This window comes from Ctenopharyngodon idella, chromosome 12 (genome assembly GCF_019924925.1).
Source record: "Ctenopharyngodon idella isolate HZGC_01 chromosome 12, HZGC01, whole genome shotgun sequence".
In the NCBI taxonomy this organism is placed as follows: Eukaryota; Metazoa; Chordata; class Actinopteri; order Cypriniformes; family Xenocyprididae; genus Ctenopharyngodon; species Ctenopharyngodon idella.
This window is the reverse complement of record NC_067231.1, coordinates 15329669-15349353: the sequence shown is the minus strand read 5'-3', so window position 1 is coordinate 15349353 and position 19685 is coordinate 15329669. Positions and strand designations below refer to the sequence as shown.

The 19685-nt window shown below is 36.1% G+C and overlaps 1 protein-coding gene across 1 annotated transcript; it reads right to left on the bottom strand.

Moving 5' to 3' along the window:
* Positions 1–2737: 2737 nt before the first annotated feature.
* LOC127524148 (polycystin-1-like) lies at positions 2738–15851 on the bottom strand. The gene is made up of 15 exons (XM_051915549.1): positions 15716–15851; positions 15470–15621; positions 15017–15131; positions 14771–14937; positions 13325–13527; positions 12985–13182; positions 12700–12854; positions 9938–10050; positions 9695–9833; positions 9436–9558; positions 9102–9273; positions 8715–9002; positions 5806–5940; positions 5403–5717; positions 2738–3945 (listed from the first exon to the last, which is right to left on the bottom strand). The coding sequence occupies exons 3-15, from the start codon at positions 15118–15120 to the stop codon at positions 3205–3207; spliced, it is 2853 nt and encodes a 950-aa protein (XP_051771509.1). The 5' UTR covers positions 15121–15131; positions 15470–15621; positions 15716–15851; the 3' UTR covers positions 2738–3204.
* Positions 15852–19685: the final 3834 nt, after the last annotated feature.

Genomic DNA, 19685 nt, shown 5'->3' with positions numbered 1-19685 from the left:
CGTGATTCAGAGAGTAAAACATGTTCCAGAGCTGCTTTCAGTGGTAGATTTCAAAAGAGGATGAAAATAAGAAAGAGGCCACCTACTTGGGCTTAGATTGCTGAAGAGAATATTTTTCTGCACTCTCAAATAGAAATACAAGCCTAATTTGAATAAAACTGCATGACCACACTGAAAAACATTTCAAACCAGCCCCGTCTCAACTGTAATGCACTCCCTGACCCTCAGAGTGTTTATCAATGGCTGTATAGGAATATTCCAAACAATAAGAAGCTTAAACGCAAAGGGGGGCTGTGACGAGAAGGAACTTCTAGGGATGTTGAGATGCAGACAGGCTGCGGGAGGTAGGAGGTCTTGGGACTGGGTCAAGCCTTTAGGGATGCAGGCTGTTTACACGAGGAAGGGCAGACTGTGTCAGGTTACGTCATGCCTACATGCGCTGGGTTTTGCCTCTTATATAATACGAAAGGGAAAGAGAGAAAAGGGACTTTGTATGGAGTGTTCTCTTCCTGATGCTCTTTCTTAAATCTGCTTAAAGCCTCTGTCGTTGGGTTGTTAGAGACGTGTTTAATGTGTGTTCACATTCGCCCTGAAGCTCTCATTCATTAGTGCTGCTTTATCATACAAATAAACCAGATACTGCTGAACTGCATGCATGATCAGGAAGCATTAAAACAGATGCTTCCTAGACGCTTGACCTTGATACTTCTGATATATTTGAATTAAAAATAGTACTGCAGGTTTCAGTGAAGGCACACAGCAAGTTGTTCTGCTTCAAAGTTGATGTGAGGACACAGCAGCATCATAAACCCCTTAAGCCGAGAAAACCCTTTCGTAATAATCGTATGGGTATTAGCACTAGGGTTTTCTTAGCTTTCATGGTTTGTTGCAGCTGGCTGCTGATCTTAGATCTTAGTCTGAAATCAGGACTTGGAAGGCAAAGCCTGTTTATATTTCCCAGAATATTAGTTTGATGTTACTGCCATCTAGTGGTTGCATTAGGGTTGGTTCTGTGGTAACTAAAACTGTTTGGTTCCCAACGTTCTTCAAAATATCTTTTTCAGAGAAGAAAGTCATTCAGGTTTGGAACAACAGTGTGAATGATGATGGGATTGTCATTTTTGTGTCAACCATGCCTTTCTAAATTACTTTACATCCCTTTCTCAATTTCCTTTCAACTATCCCTTATAACAAATAAACAGGAATATACTGGAAAATATAATGTAATATATTGCATAATACATTTCCGTAGTGTTTAAATTTTTCAATATACTGCAATATATACATGGACCACGTATGGTTATATATAGATACAAGACCAAAACTGCGCTCTATATTTTTTTTACCAAAACACTCAATTAATTTCTCTTTTATGAGTTAACGCATGGGTTTACATAAAGCTGAACACATATTCATAAACATTTATCTCACTTTATGCTTTGCATAGTTACATATTTCATGTATATAAGAAAAAAAAAATGGTATATAAGGAAAAAAAAAATAATAAATATATATATATATATATATATATATAATAGTATGTTCAAATATATTTATACACACAGTACCACACATGTACTTCTTTATATTATGAAGTGTATTATTGAAGTAAATTATTATTAAGTAAATATAGTGTCACATATTTTTCAATATATGAAAAGTGGCAATTCCTTATGTGTTGTAATATATTGACACAATATGTTATTCTGTATATTTTCAATATAGGTTAAATAATTTAATATATTGATTGTTCATATATGAGGAAATATATTTTCTTTGCTTAAGGGATATCTTTATCTTCTGTTTTTAGACATTGCAAATAAAATTAGAAACAACTATTTAAGAATAAACTTTTTTGCAGTTATCAGACTGAATTGCTGTAAAAAGGATTGAAGGTTTAATTAAACTTCAATTTAAGATTAAATTGGGAAAAAACAAATGATACAATGAAGTTTGTTTCATTTAAAGTTAACATACACTGCCCGGCCAAAAAAAAGTCGCTGTTTGGATTTTAATAGGCAAATACTTAAGAATTAATGGATCATTATTACAGTGATTATTATGTTTCTAGCATGTTATATGTTTGGCAACGGTTCTTTTAACCCTTAAAGATGGAGTGTGTAGCTTTTCATTTCTTAAACAACCATGTAGGAAGACACATCATGGCCATATTCCAGGATGACAATGTCAAGATTCACCAGGATTAAAATTGTGAAAGAATGGCTCAGAGAGCATGAAGAATCATTTTCACACATGAATTGGCACCTCTGAGTCCAGACCTTAATTTCATTGAAAGTCTTTGGGATGTGCTAGAACAGACTTTACAGAGTGCTCACCTCTTGCATTGTCAATACAAGATCTTGACCAAAAATTGATGCATTTATTTCCATCGAGAGGTGCATAATTTTTTGGTAAAGATCTTGTATTGACAATGCAAGAGGTGAGCACTCTGTAAAGTCTCCTCCAGCACATCCCAAAAACTTATACTGAGGTTAAGGTCAGTGTCAATTCATGTGTGAAAATGATTCTTCATGCTCCCTCCCAACAATTCTTTAACAATTTGAGCCTGATGAATCTTGACATTGTCATCCTGGAATATGGCCATGATACATCTTAATACATGGTTGTTTAAGAAATGAAAAGCTGCACACTCCATCTTTTAGGGTTAAAAGAACCGTTGCCAAACATATAACATGCTAGAAAAATAATAATCAATTTAATAATCATCCATCCATAGACTCTTAAGTATTTGCCTATTAAAATCCAAACAGCGACTTTTTTTTTTTTTTTTGGCCGGGCAGTGTATTTAGCATATCATGGAAGCTATAAAGAGTCTGTTTTATTTGCTCAAATAATTTCTACTAACTTCTTTGAATTTAACACAAATACTCTGATGTTTAAGCCACAGTTTGGATGGCCGTGTCATTTTATTGACAAAAATAAAAGAGATTCTTAAATATACAACAAGATCTGTGTTCCACAGGGACTGAACATGGTGAAACCAAAGGGAAGCAAACACTTTAACATTAAAAGCAGTGCAAAAGCACCAGTCAAGGGGTAGACAATTCACAAAATTGAAAGCGATTGTGACTAACACACTGTGCATTCACTGTGTCAAAAAATCAAAATGAAGGTAAATAGTAGTAGTGAAGCAAAATTACTATCCACATATAATACATAATAATGGCATGAAAATTGCTACACTTATTCAGTGTGCCATGCCCGTCTCTTAATCGGCAGGCTGTTGCATACAAGCTCACGGTCTCCGTCTTCACTCTGGGGTCTCGCTGGCAAGGCCACAGTGCTGTGAGGTGCAGGCAACCTCTGAGCGGTGTCAGCAGAATGGCAGGTGACTGAATTCCAGGCTCTGCGTCTTGGGACACACATTTTCCTAGGGTTTAGACTGTTCATCCCTCCATCCAGTGCAGAAAGTATTCTCTTACCTGACTGAGCAGCAGACCCCATCAGGGAGGACTCTGAGTGGGTAGCGCGGCATCGTGGAAGGGTATTAATGACACTTTGGAGAGAACCTGGAATGGGATTACATTCCAAAACAAAGGTAGATGGATGTCGAGGGAGCAGTGGTGGCTTAGGTGTTGGATCACGTCCCACAAAGGTCACCTGCTGAGGCTGCTTTCTTCTCTGGGAGATTCTGCTCTGTATTTGCTGAAGTTGGAGCTCAAAGTTATATACTTCTTCGGTCAGCTGGTTGATGCGGTCGAAACCTGCCAGAAGACTGTCAACACAGGGCACCAGGCGGTCCACATAATGGTGAAAGTCAAAACTGTCTGAAATGACAGATGAATCGGAGGCCAAAGAGCAGGCAGAGGATGCCTGGCGGGGCCCAATGGGACTGAGCGGGACTGAGCAGTTAGAGGCTTCAGAGCCTTGGGAGGATCTGGAGGGTGGAAAAACCATTCCCTCAAATTTGACTCTGTGTCTAAACTACAAAGGAAATAAAATTGAATAAGTTTTTTATACACACTACCATTTTAAAGTTTGGGGTCGGTAAGATATTTTTAATGTTTTGATAGAAGTATCTTATGCTAATCAAGGCTGCATGTATTTGATCAAAAAGACAATTAAAACAGTAATAATGTGAAATATTATTACAATTTAAAGGGGACCTATTATGCAAAATTCACTTTTATAAGGTGTTTGAACACCGATGTGTCCACAGTGAGTGTAAACAACCAGCCTATAATGGTAAAATTCCACTCCTTTTTTTTTTTTATAATTCCCATATATCAGAAGCTCTTCAAACTAGCTGATTCAGATTCTCCCCTACGATGACATCATTGTAGGGAGAAACTCCGCCTACAGCCGGTGACAAGCCGCCCTATTAGCATTAACAGTGTTTGGCGTCACTGCATCTTTGTTTCCTGACAAAGGCATCTTTATTTCCTTTCTGACATTTTTGGTGCTTGAGATTGTCCTGTTTTGTTGTTGCCGGTATGCCGGAGCATGAGTTCTTGAAACTCCGCCCTCTTCTGGAAAGGGGCCTTGGAGCAGCAGCTCATTTGCATTTAAAGGGACACAAAAATTGTGTGTTTTTGCTCACACCCAAAAAGTGGTAATTTTAACTAGGGCTGCACGATTAATCAGACGATTAGAAAAAAAAACATTGAAATCGCACTTAAACGATTTGGCTTGTCAATGAACTATGGCTTCAATGCTAATCCATCTGAAAGCACCGCGAGTTTGAATCGCTTATAATGTGCGTTTGAAAAAGCAACACACGTCAAACATCTTTCCAGACATGAGAAGCATTTATCAACATTTAATAACATGTTTTTACTCCAAACTCACTTCATAACGACAGTTGAGCATCCTTCTGTGAGATGATGTGGCTTCTTACACAGAATAAGGCAGTCGTGTGTTTATTAGTCATGTTTAATTAATCAAAACGTTTCAATCTTCTGTTTATTCAGCTACAGCGATAATATGGGTTTTTCTGGAATGACGCGTGTTCTACTTCGGCAGCAGGGCATATTTGCAGTTTCTGCATGAGAGCGCCCTCTGGCTTTCAGATGGAGAAGCATTTACTACTGATCACAGAGCCGTACAGCTCTGACAAGCTGTGCATAAAATAATCGCAGCCAAATCGTGTGCGATAAAATTGCGATAAATCGTGCAGCCCTAATTTTAACATGCTATAATAAATAATCTGTACACACTCTGGGGACACCAGAGACTTATTTTACATTTTGTAAAAAGGGGCATAATAGGTCGCCTTTAAAATAACTGTTTTCTATGTATACTTTTTTCTATTCTATTTTAAGTCAATGAACCTGAACGTCCCTGTGAAAAACTTGATTACTTCTTTTTAAAGTTGATGAATGATTCAAATCATAAATCGGAAAAAAATATATATTTATGATAGTCAGACATGGTATTTGTACCTCTTTGGTCTTGCTGAGCCCCATCCATAGCTTGAGTCGTTTAATGAGAAACTGTACCATCTCATAGTCCTGCGGCTCCATTGATGGTCTGTAAATGTCTGCTTGTACCATTCGGTAGGTTCGAATCAATACAGCAGCACAAAGGCGCCCCAGTACCCAGAATCCAATGCCTACGGCAGACAGGCAGTAGAGGGGTCCCACCACGGGATGATGCTCACAAAGTCGACGTAACCCCATGTGCCCCCTTAACAAACAGAGCAGAGAGGAACTGGCCTGCCATAAGGTCCTAAAGCCCTCCACTGTACCTGAGAAGAGCTGAAAGAGAAGGATGTGGGCTGCATTTTCAGGTGCAAAACATTAGAGCAAAAATACAATGTGAAGTCAAAAGAAAAAAACATTGTACCATAATTCCTGTGTGTGAGAACAGAAGCAACAGGAGGAGCAGCAGGAACACCATACCACAGATCTGTGGGAATACCTGTCGGATAACTCGTCCTATTACCAACCATCGCCTAACAAACCGCAGGATCCCCACCATCTGTAAAGACACACCTCTCAATACCTTGACTGACAAAGTGAAACTGATTATAGAGCTTGACTTAGTACAATAAATTTCATTGCTGTGCTTGCAAGGCACTTTAAGACCCAAAGTATCCAATTTCTGCAATTAATTAAACTCGAAAATTACAGACGCCATTCAAACTCATGCTTTGTAGGTCATTTATTAGGTCGTAGGTGTGCTAAAATATATTTGTATTTATAAATGTTATACTTACAAAGTTGAAAATATCCCATTGACATAGACTGATGCTGATGAAGTGATGTCATAACAATATTTGCATACTAAATTGTGATTAGCCCTTTTGTTTATCCGTTACTATACATGTCTTTCTCTCCGATTTTCTCTATATTTATTTTATTAAAATATATGTATTTTATTTACTTGCAACTTTTCCTAAAACTTTAAAGTCACAATGTAATGAAAGTGGCAACAGATCTTTTCTTCTGTATTGTGACAATTATCTAAGTAACATGTATAATCGAAAAAGTAGGACGAAGACTTGGTTCGGTAACACTTTATTTCGATAGTCCACTTTAGACATTCTGCAAAGTAACTTTGCAGCTGTGTCAACTACCTGTCAGAGTACTAGTAGACTGTCTACTAGAAGAATATATATTCTTAGTAGAATATCTGCTAACACTTTATTTTGATGGTTCTACTGACTATAAGTAACTTTAAAAGTACGCCAACTTATTCTAAAAATCCTAACCCTAACAGTCTACTAATACTCTAATGAGTGTTAGTTGACATGTAGTTGCAAAGTTACTATTTGTTACAGTAGAATGTCAAAAGTGGACAATCGAAATAGTGTAAATAATCCTTGGTTCTATGCATTGGTTGTAGGCATGAGACGGTATCAAATTTTCATGTTGCAATTAATTGCTGAAGCTTTTATCATGGTATACGGTATTATCACGATATTGAAATAAGTTGCAAAAAAAAGTGTTGTCATAGTATAACAGGTTTAAGAACTCTTTTTGTAATAACAAAAAAAAAAAAAAACTCTGAATGTTTAAATACAATAATACAATACACAAAAAATAAAATAGTAAAAGTAAAATTTTCAAACAGATCAAAGTGCAAAAGAATTAGGCTATAAAGAACAACAGGTAACACTTTACAATAAGGTCTCATTATTTAATGCATTAACTAAGATTGAGCAATAGCTACATTTGTTACAGAAAGTATTATTTTTTTTGTCAGTGTTAGTTAAGAAATACAACTGATCATTGTTAGTTTTATCTCAGGTCCATTAAATAAGTTCTTTTGATTTTAGTAATGTTATTAAACAGTAACTAAGAAATTAACATTAACTAAGAATAATTAATGCTTTATAAGTATTTTTCATTGTCAGTTTGGTAATAATGAATTAACATGTTAACTAACGAAGCCGTATGTCTCAAAGTTTTACTGAACAATAACAAATAATCAGAACATTTCTAATCATTAGGGCATGTTGTAGTCCAGATTAAAATATAAAAATGTTTAAGTTTGAAAATATTAACTATTACTTGACTATTAACTATTAACTTGACTATTAAGTCTTTAAGTATTAAGTATTTGGTGCTGTGATGAACAACACTGAAATTACAAAACAATGAATGGCTGTTTGAAGCATTTTAAAAACTTAACTAGCGCAGTTGCTTTGTTTGCGAGGTTTCCGGGGTAACCGCTGCATTCTGCTGTTCCATCAGCGCCCTCTGCTGTCAGAGAGTGAACGTGCACTTTCATTCAGCGCGTCTCCTTCACTCGTTCCGCCATGTGCTTCTCATGCACGTTGGGCTTGTTTACATCTGAGCGCGTGTTCTTTTGACGCAGAATACAGCGGTGTTGTGCATTTTATACGTTTGATGGGGAAAGTATTCTTAAATGCATTAAATTTTAATAACTGGTAATAAATTATTACGGTATTTTGAAGTGCCCACGATAACAATATCGTGCATATTCATTATCGCGATATATCGCATTACCGAATATCGGCACAAGTCTAATTGGTTGTTGATTGGATGGAGGCAGTTCTGAACATGAGCTTGAGGTTGAATTTTAAAAAGGGGCGGGATTTAAGTGAACTAAATAATTGCAGAAATATATATCGTTTCACCGGAAAATCCACTTATGGCATTTTGAATTATGGAAACATTTTAAAATGAAACACATGCATAGATAAATGAATAACATGCATTTAAAGGGTTAGTTCACCCAAAAATGAAAATTCTGTCATTTATTACTCACCCTCATGTTGTTCCACACCACCTTTGTTCATCTTCAGAACACAAATTAAGATATTTTTGATGAAATCTGAGAGGTATCTTACTCCTCCATAGACAGCAATTTAACCACCACTTTCAAGATCCAGAAAGGTACTAAAGACATTGTTAAAATAGTCCACGTGACTGCAGTGGTTCAAACTTAATTTTATGAAGCGACAAGAATACTTTTTGTGCGAAAATAATGACTTTATTCAACAATATCCTCTCTTCCGAAGATGAATGAAGGTCTTATGGATTTGGAACGACATGAGGGTGAGTAATTAATGACAGAATTTTCATTTTTGGGTGAACTAACCCTTTAAGATAATAATATGCATATTATTATGCAATATCCAATAATATGCATTTAGTAAATAGATTTTAACCCATTCTTTTGCTGCCATTTTTGTAGAAGGTATTGGTATTTCCTTCAGGAAATGCAAATCTAGTTCCAGAATTTTTTTTTTTTGACAAATTACTCCTTTGTTTTAGAACCAATACCTTTAGAACCAAGAGGGTTAGTAAGATTGCTGAGAGCTGATTGGATTTTCTGGCCAGTGTGGCAGCACTGTGAAAGTCAGCAAAGGATGTGGGCCGGGAGCGATGTCTGGAAACACAGGCTGCAGTCGTGTAGAGGAAATACAGACGAAGAACAGCTGCTGCTAGCGTCAGAAGAGCTAACGATGGCTGAAACCAGCACCAGGCTTGCCTCAGGTATTGATTTGGCTTCCTGATCAAGGCCCATACTTCAACACTCACAAAGCACAGGGCAAACAGCAAAAGCAGAATCTAGTGAGAAGACCACAATTCAATTTTAAGTTGTTCAGATTCTATTCGAGCTGCAAGATTTGTTTCTATTTTAATTAAGTCTTGTAGGAGAGCCAGTACCGTCAATGTCACGTGTAAGTCTGGACCGGATAATGGAGAGATGTGAAAAGGCTGGATAGAGATGAAAGCAAGGATTCTGCCTGTGTGTGTTTGATCCAGGAGAACAGAAACTGGTGCCAAGATGCCCGTCTGTTTATGATACTGAGTGAACTCGATCAATACTGCCTGTGTCCTGTCACAGAAAACATGTCTTAGTTACTCAAAAAACATTGAGACGATGAGCATGAGGGGTGTCTGGTACTAATAACAGCATACAACTTCCAGTATGTGTGAATAAAAATCCTTACAAGACTGGACATGTAGATAATGAAGATATTTTATGCTATAGTCATACCCTGTTGTCATCCAGTTCGTTGTCTGTAAGTCTGACAGGATCCGACGTGTGGATTCACTGTTGTTCCCAAGCACTACTTCCTTTGTCTGACTGAATGCACATGATGCACCCTTAGTCGTCGGCCTTGAAAGAGGAGATTGTGATCATTTGCGGGAATAAAAATGCATTCAGGAAAATGTTATTATATTCTCCCATACAGCTATACAACAATTTATTTACACACTGACAATCTTTCTCTTTGTGTTCTATTATCTCTCACCTCGATGAAAGTGCTGAAGTGTTGTTGCTGTGTGCTGAGGAGCTCTGGTGTCTAGGGTTGGCATGTGATGAAACATGAGCAGTCAGAATCAAAGGAAGTCGACCAGATTGGAACTGATCTCTGATGTTTTGACTGCAATCTATAAAAGTTAGGATTTTATTTATTTAATTATTATTATTTTTTTTATATTATTTTTGTGCAAACTCTCAAAAAGCTAAATATAGTAGTAAGTAGAGTCCTTACAGTCTTGAAAATTCATTTTCTGCAGTCTTGCGGGGCCAGTTAGAGAAAGAGAAGGGTTTTCATACAGGTGTGATATCAATCTCTCATCTATCCACTGTTTTGCATTAATCCATCTATGAAAAAATAAAATATCTTGAAATAAAATTACATTTTACTGATTCATGACAAACTGCAATTCACACACACACACACACATACACATGATTTTTTGTGTGTTTAAGGACTCTTATTTTCGATATTGTTGTCTTGCTATGGTTTTCATTTCCTATGTTTAGTTCCTTTCCCCCTTGGTTTCTTTAGTTTCCCTTTTTTGTTACCATAGTGACAAAGTTTATTACTCACCCTCATGCCGTTCCACACCCGTAAGACCTTCGTTAATCTTCGGAACGCAAATTAAGATATTTTTGTTGAAATCCGATGGCTCAGTGAGGCCTGCATAGCCAGCAATGACATTTCCTCTCTCAAGATCCATTAATGTATTAAAAACATATTTAAATCAGTTCATGTGAGTACAGTGGTTCAATATTAATATTATAAAGCGACAAGAATATTTTTGGTGTGCCAAAAAAACAATGGCCGATTTCAAAACACTGCTTCATGAAGCTTCGGATTGTTATAAATCTTTTGTGTCGAATCAGCGGTATGGAGCGCCAAAGTCGCGTGATTTCAGTAGTTTGGCGGTTTGACATGCGATCCGAATCATGATTTGACACAAAAGATTTATAACGCTCCGAAGCTTAATGAAGCAGTGTTTTGAAATCGGCCATCACTATGTAAGTCGTTATTTTGTTTTTTGGCGCACCAAAAATATTCTCGTCGCTTTATAATATTAATATTGAACCACTGTACTCACATGAACTGATTTAAATATGTTTTTAGTACATTAATGGATCTTGAGAGAGGAAATGTCATTGCTGGCTATGCAGGCCTCACTGAGCCATCAGATTTCTACAAAAATATCTTAATTTGTGTTCCGAAGATGAACAAAGGTCTTACGGGTGTGGAACGGCATGAGGGTGAGTAAAAAATGACATTATTTTCATTTTTGGGTGAACTAACCCTTTAACCTCTTGATATGCTGTCTTTACTACCTTTTGTAAAGCTGTTTCTGTTCCTCCATTGGATTCTTATCATCTTTCTGTGGATTTTATATATATACTCTAGATGATTTTATCTGTGGATTTTATACTCTAGAAAAAAAAAAAAAAATGCTGGTGCTGGGATGTGTTGTTTTTGAAATCATGTTGAGTGCTTGTTGCCGCTGTTATCAGTGGCGCAACAGTGTTCTCTTTGCGCTCGTGCACAGTGCGCAGTCTTCACATGGACAAGCACTTCAATCTATCACTGTTGCGGCCGCAGACTCTATTCGTTCCGGTGAAATCACAAACAAAATGCACATAAACGTGTCTCTGCTCTTGATAAACAATCACTGATGAACATCTTTGGTTTTAATGAGAAAAAAATTAAATAAATAGCACAAGGGCGGATTAGAACCCAGAACCTCTGGCATGCTGAACAAAAATTCTACCTCTAGTCCATTAGAACACTCTAATATTAGATATGGATTTACATATTTTCTGACTAATGTAAATACGTTCGAGACTAATAATATATTGTGTTATAGTAGATGTAAGGATGAAACTATCATATTAAACATGAGTTCTATGTCAATATATACATATATATATATATATATATATATATATATATATATATATATATATATATATATATATATATATATATATACACTCTAAAAAATGTTAGATCTACAAAAAAAAAAAAAAAAAAAAATGCAACAATTTTCAATTTTTTTGAGTTATGACAATTTTGAGTGAAATTACATTCAACCAACAAGCTACACTGAGTTAGAGGAACTTAATAAATTTTGTATTTATGCTAAAATTAGGTTGATTACTCAAAAAAATGAAGTCGCTCCAACTACTTGAGTTGTTGCCCTGGAACCAATTAATCTTAACTATTTCAGTTCAAATCAGCTGCTATCATAGCACATGCTAACATAACTTATTTAACATGTATATTTAATGAGCAAGTAAGACATTACTTGTCACTTCCATTAGTGCTGTCATTACTTATAGAGTCAAAGTAGTGTTTACCTTTATGTATCTACTCTTCAGCACAATGGTAACCACAAAAACTTACAGAAACTCTTTTAAATGTCAAACATAACAGCATTAAACACTAACAGGTCTTTCCCTTCATTAAAAACAAGTAAATTAGCACTTAATTTCAACATTTACTCTCCTAATCCAGTCCTATGCAAAGCATGCTGGGAACTAGAAATCGACTGCCTAATTTCTGAAGGTATCAAGACAATTTCATTACGTTACTACAACTTAATTTTTTAAAAGAAAATGAGTTTAAATGACAGATGATATTAAGTTGATGTAATCATCAACATTATTATGTCAACAGAACTCAACAAAATAATGTTTGCTACTTAAAAGGTTTAATTAAAACAATAAACTAGAATTTTTAACTTGCATCTATGCATTTATTTAAGTTGTGGTAACAGGTCCCGTGAATTACTTTTTAATATATATATATATATATATATATATATATATATATATATACCCCCAAATTAGGCAGCATTACTACACGGAAGTCACATTTCTGAATTGCTCTATTTTGTGATGCAACAGAGGGTTAAAGTTTTGATTAGGACGGAGGAGTATGTTAAAAGAAAACATTAAGGAACATATTAAAAGAGGTTAACTTAGGTTAAGAGTCTGACTCACCCTGATAATGCAGTGAGACTGGGCTGCCCTGGTGAAGCTGAAATCAGTGTGTGTTTTATAGCTGATTGAAGCAGTCTGCTGTTAGATTCCTGCACATGTTCCTGATAGTTCACCATCAGAACCACCAACAGGAAGATCATGTAGACTAAGCAGCTCTGATTATCAGCATAAAACAAAACAACAGACCATTAAAATAAATATTAATATGCATTCAGGAGAAATCCAGCTGTTATAGGTCTCTGAGGACTAAATGAGCGCTGAGTGGATCTATGGGTCTGAACTCACCCTCATCAAGGCTCTAAGCGTTCTCAGCTTCCGTGCTTCCTCTTTAGCCTGCAGCAGGCCATATCCACAGAGAGGATGAACCTTATCCTCCAGATGCTCTACTGTCCTTCTGACTTCTGTCTCCTGAGCCAAACGGTCCTCTACCTCTGGGTCTACTGGTCTCACAACAGCAGCCAGATACAGTGCCTGAATACATATCTGCAGAAAAATATGACAACATCTGATGTCATGAGTAAAGTAAGGATGTTTTGATTGAAAAAAAAGCAATATTTTGATAAAAATGCACATTTTTCAGTTTATTTTTATCTAAAGAACAGTGCGAAATAGATTTATAGCTGACTGCAAATGGTTCCAACAGCAAGGCAGAAGTGAGGAAGGCTGACAGGGCGGACACCAGCCACATGAGAACCACAGTGCTGGAAAACATGCTCCCATACAGTCCTGCTAGAGCCAGGCATGTTCCCAGCAGAACAGCCACCAGCAGGTGAACCACACGCAGAACCCACAATGGAAGACGCAAGCCAGATACACCACGAACAACACCTGAAGAACAGCCCATAGATTCACAGTGAATGGGATTTCACCAAGTACAACATGTTCCTGCATCAACATTCATATCAACCAATCAGATTTAAGGGACAAGTTTACAGTTTATTTCAAGTTTAGGCTTACAACCAGGGTGCTTCTACATCAGTGTTATTCACCTATTATATTCACAGGAATATTGTTCCAGGATCAGCAAAATATGTTGATCCAGGAAAATGTCTTGGCAAAATCACAGTGACACGCAGGCAAAACAATTCAAATGATATACATGTATTTTTATGATATATTTGGTGTATTTATACACAATCACTCAAAAGTTTAGAATCAGTATGTTTTTTGTTTTTCTCAAGAAATTTATACTTTTATTAAGCAATGATGCATCAAACTGATCAAAAGTGACAGTAAAAAAATAAATCAAATAAATGCTGTTCTATTCTATTCTTTCTATTAATCAAAGAATCCTGGAAGAAAGTATCATGGTTTCCACAACAAATTAAACTGTTTTCAAACTGTGATAATTAGAAATGTACACTGTAAGAAAATATTTTTCAAAAAATAAATAAAACAAAGATTACTGGAGTATGTTTTACTGAGAAAATGCCATTTCAGTTTTTCTACTTCAAAATGTAATGTTTAATTCAATGTGTTACTTGCCATTTTTGTAATTGTTTGTGAAATTACTATCAGTTTCTTAAAAAAAAAAAAAAATCCCCATGTTTCTTTAGCACCAAATCAGCAGATTACAATGATTTCTAAAGGATCATGTGACACTGAAGACTGGAGTAATGATGCTGAAAATTAATTTTTGCATCACAGGAATAAATTACATGTTAAAATGTATTAAAATAGAAAACAGTTATTTTAAATTGTAGTAATATTTCATAATATTACTGTTTTTACTGTATTTTTTTTTTGTTGTTGTTGATAATAATCAAATAAATGGAGCCTTGGTGAGCATACAAGACTTTAACTTAACATTAAAAATAAAATAAAAAAAATCTTACTGACCACAAATGTTTGAATGGAAGTATATCTATATATCTTCAAATAAAATATTATTTAAAAAAAAATGAAAATGAAATGATAAAATACAGTATTGACTTTAAAGTCTTGCGGACATTAAATTATGGGAATAAAGTGAGAAAGGGGAGGAAATGGGATCAGAAAATGGACACATGGTCATGGTTCTCATTATTTACTTTCAATATCTTATCTTGCTTTGTGTTTGGTGTGGGCTCACCAATGCGTGTGTTGGAGATGGTGCTTATAGAGTCAGGTGGGAGGCTAGGGAGAAATGTGCTGGCCTCACTAAGCACTGAGAGTGAGGAGGAGGACTTGTGAAAGCCAGGTTCATATGTAGGCGTATCCACACTCAGATCAGACCACTCACTACACAAGCTGTCCTGGCTGAAAGACAAAAAGACAGAAATAAAGTATGTGGCAATGTATCCTGGTAAACGTGTGAAACGTTCAGTGCAGAACTCACACGTCAGACAGGGTGGTCTCGTTGGGTGTAAAATGGCCACTGTCAGATGCTTCTGGCCCTGAGGAAAGCGTGTTTGTGGGATCCAGGTCTGCAGATATAGTCATAAGATCTTCCTCTAAAATAAGAGCAAATAGTTCACCTTAGAATTAAACAATTCTGTGTTCATTTACTCATTCTCATGTTGTTTCAAATCTGTATTATTTTCTTTCTTTCTTTCTTTCTTTCTTTCTGAAAACTTGTGCAAAGTTGTATGCATGACTTTTATGGTGCTTTTCTTCTCTTTTGAAGTTTGACAGACCCAGTCTTCATATGAAAAAGAGCTTCTTTTGTGTTCCACAGAAGAAAGAAAGTCATACGGGTTTAGAACTACATGAGGTTTGAATAAATGATGAAAGATTTTTTTTTTTTTTTTTTTTTTGACATTTTCAAGAGAGCGATGTTGTTTCTTCAAACCTGAAGACTTGGTTGGTTCTAAGATGTCGTGGTCAGAGTTTGGAGTAGACAAATGTAGTTGTAGAAGGGCTTTTTTTCTTTTCAAAAGGTGGGTAGTTCCTGTCAGCTCAGGCAGGCCAAAGATACTGTCACATGATGGCCACTGATCCACTCTATGAAATGTTTAAAATAACACTGTATGTTTATGTTAACTTTTTAAGGGCATGTAATACTGCATGTAGAATTCATGTAGAATAGATTTGGTACCGGTCATTCCCAGGATCGGGACTATTCCAAAACTCTGAATCTAGTTTCTTGCTCTGCAGTGAGTTCTTAAAAGGAAAACAACAAGGAGATACAGAGAGAATATGCTGCAAATGAATTCATAAAAGGGATATTTCACCCAAAAATGAAAATTCTGTCATCAGTTACTCACTTTCAAGTTGTTCCAAACCTGTATAAATTTCTTTCTTCTGGTGAACACAAAAGAAGATAATTTGAAGAATGTCAGTAACCAAACAGTTGATAGGCTCCACTGACTTTCATAGTAGACTTTTATAGTCCCACATACTATGGAAGTCAGTGGGGCCCTGGGCCTGTTTGGTTACCCATATTCTTTAAAATATCTTCTTTTGTGTTCAGCAGAAGAAAGAAATTCATACAGGATTGAAACAACTTGAGTGTGAGTAAATAATGACAGAATTTTCATTTTTGGGTGAACTGTCCCTTTAAGGAAATTGTGCTTGATGACTCTATGATATTTATTAGTTAATGGTGGGGAATTAAATTCTCTCACAGTGAAAGGAGAAGGTCCATCATATATGGAAGAGTCAGGGCCTGTTGGCAATGACAGAAATGATGAGCAGGAGAGATCTGGGTGACTGAGGAAAACATCCATCTCCACAGAATGAGACACAGGAGAGGGAGGCAAAGATACCTCCAATGTCACCTACAACACAATCCATCACAACTGCACTGTAAGTGAGAATTTCCATGAATGTTTGAGGTCAGTAAGACTTTTTTTTTTTAAAAGAAATTAATACTTTTATTCAGCAAGAATGCACTGAATTGATCAAAACTGATAGTAAAGACATAATGTTACAAAAGATTTCTGTTCTTTTAAAATATTCTATTCATCAAAGAATCCTGTAAACAATAACGCAGCACAAGTGTTTTCAAATGGGATAATAGTAATAAGAAATGTTTCTTGAGCACCAAATCAGCATATTAGAATGATTTCTGAAGGATCACATGACACTGAAGACTGGAGTAATGATGCTGAAAATTCAGCTTTGCCATCACAGAAATTAATTACTTTTATTGGAATAATTTTAAAATATATTAAAATAGTTATTTTACACTGTAATAATATTTCACAATATTACTTTTTTACTCTATTTTTGATCAAATAAATGCAGCCTTGGTAAGCACTTATTTCAAAAAACATGGTAGTGTAGATTAGAAGTCAAAATATGATATATACAGTACAATTTCACAAAGGATTATGTAGATTGACATATATACCTTGCTCTGGGTTTTTTGGAACAGAAATCTGAGAATGGTTTGGAGGGGGAAGGTCAAAGCAGCAACTGTCATTCCAACCAAAATGGTCTCCCCATTCATCACCATCTGGGTAGAGACTGGACCGCTGCAGTCGTAACAGTAACAAATGTGTATAACCCATTTGTTTTAAGAGGAATGAGAGAAAATTTATTAATTTGTCTGAGTTTAGTGATGAATATTATTCTCCTTTGGCATTAATCAATAACAAAGACTGTAGCTTAGAGAAAAACAGAAATTGCTTTGTTTTACAAGATGTAATTACCTGCACCTACAGTGTAATCTATACAAGCCCAATCTGTTATCCACGCCCTTTGAAGGTCAAGTCTATTACCTGCTGCCCTTTCTGCCCACTGCTCCATACCACACTGCCCCAGCTGCCAGATAGAGATGTAATAAGAGGGCGCAGCAGGTTACCCTCTGGGCTCGGCTAAAGCGGCTGTGGGCCGGTCGTTCCCATAACGAAATCCACAGATGGTGCTCTTGAAGGCCAAAAAGTAACTGGGAATGTAGGATCCTCTTAAACTGCTGCAGCTCCTGAGGACCTAAAAAGATCAAAGGTTATGAAATGTAAATATGAAATATGCTGTGCTGCATGTGTATACTTACAAGATGCCAAAATAACTTTCTCCACCCTTCCAGAGTTCTTCTCATTCTCCACAGATAGCCAGTCTTCTACCAGGAAGAAGAACATGTTATCTGTCTGTATGTCCCAGACTATCACATGTTGTAAGTACCAGGATGGGTCTAGACCTGCAAAACACAGCAGTTGTTTGTGAGTATTTGTTATTTTAAGAAGAAAGAAAGAAGCTATTCACAACCACTGACCTGTGTTGTCATGCCAGATGCGTATTTTCCAGATCTCTCCAAGATTGGCATCCGTTTCAACTTGGAAGTCATCCAGGCTGTTCCTCTGGAAAGCTCCTTCTCTTTGAAGGTGACGTGAGCCACTTTTATTCAGACCATACAGGCTAATGCCAACATGAGCAGTGGTACCTGGTGAATTCAGATGTTTCATAACTTGGTAAGATCTCGTTTGATGACTTTTATGAGGTTGATAAGTAATTAAAAGTTCTACTGACCAGACCCTCTTTTCCAGCCTGTTTTGACAAGAACCCGGTACTGGTAGCGACCTTTCTGACCACACAGAGGAACCCAACACAGACGCAGACTTTCCAGGTGATCCATTTTGTGAGCGATAAGACCAACCAGCAGATGAATTAGCAGCAAGACTCCACAAACTATTCCCACCACTACGTTTCTCACCGGCTCCTCTGACTGGTGACACCAACAATGTTCATCACTGATGTGTTACAGTTTTGACATAAACTACTGTTCAAAGGTTTGGGGTCGATAAGATGTTTTTTAAAGAAGTCTCTTATGCTCACCAGGCTGCATTTATTTGATGAAAAATACAATAAAAACTAATATCGTGAAATATTAATACAATTTAAAATAACTTTTTTCTAATTTAATACATTTTACAATGAAATTTATTCTTGTGATGCAAAGCTGAATTTTCAGCATCATTTATCCAGTCTGCAGTGTCATATGTTCCTTCAGAAATCATTCCAATATGCTGATTTGAAACATTTCTTATTATTATCAGTTGAAAACAGTTGCGCTGTGGATACCGTGATACATTTGTTTTCCAGAAATCTTTGATGAAATAGAAAGTTCAAAAGAACAGCATTTATTTGAAATAGAAACTATGGTAACACTTTACAATAAGGTTCATTAGTTAAACATTAGTTAATGTAGTTCATTATTAGTTCATGTTAACTAATGTAGTTAACTAATGTTTACTAATGAACCTTATTGTAAAGTGTTTCTAAATATGTAAATGTCTTGTCACTGTTGATCAATTTAATGCATCCTTGCTGAAAAAAAGTATTAATTTCTTTTTTTTTTTTAAATCTTGCTGACCCCAAACTTTTGAACGGTGGTGTATATTTCCTTTAAAGGGTTAGTTCACAAAAAAATAAAAATGACGCCATGATTTACTCCCCCTCAAGCCATCCTAAGTGTATATGACTTTCTTCTTTCAGACGAATAAGACGAAAGAGTTATGACGAAAGTCAGAGTTATATTAAATAATGTCCTGGCTCTTCCAAGCTTTAAAATGGCAGTCATGGCAAAAAAGTGCAACCATCCATCATAAAAGATATCCACACGGCTCAGGGGGTTAATAAAGGCCTTCTGAAGCGAAGCGATGCGTTTGTGTAAGAAAATATCCATATTTAAAAATTTAAAAACTAAAATAACTAGCTTCCGGCAGACGGCAGTACGCATGTCGACTTACACTAAAAGAGTAACCTCTTACGCGATGTAGGAGTAGTGTAAGCTTTGACACCTCTTGCTGTTCAAACAAATAGGGCTGGACAACAAACTCAAGCTCCTCTTCTGTTGTATCGAAATCCTCCGACATTTCTCTTTAAAAATTCTCGTTTTAGACTTCTAATTTGTGACCAGTGTTTTGTTTTGCTCTCTCTTCTGCGTACTTGTCAGTACGTCAGGTCAAAGTTCACTCTTTCCTCATTAAATGATGTGTACGGCTGTCTGTCAGAAGCTAGTTATTTTAATTTTTAAAGTTTTAAATATGGATATTTTTCTTACACAAAGGCATCGCTTCACTCCAGAAGTTTAACCCCGTGTGGATATCTTTTATGATGGATGG

Coding starts and splice junctions, on each gene's coding strand:
- LOC127524148 (XM_051915549.1), bottom strand. CDS start 15,120: ATGACTATATCTGCAGACCTGGATCCCACAAACACGCTTTCCTCAGGG. Junction 9,559..9,694: donor ACTTCAGCACTTTCATCGAG/GTGAGAGATAAT, acceptor TCCTCTTTCAAG/GCCGACGACTAAGGGTGCAT. Junction 5,718..5,805: donor TCTCACACACAGGAATTATG/GTACAATGTTTT, acceptor CTTCTCTTTCAG/CTCTTCTCAGGTACAGTGGA.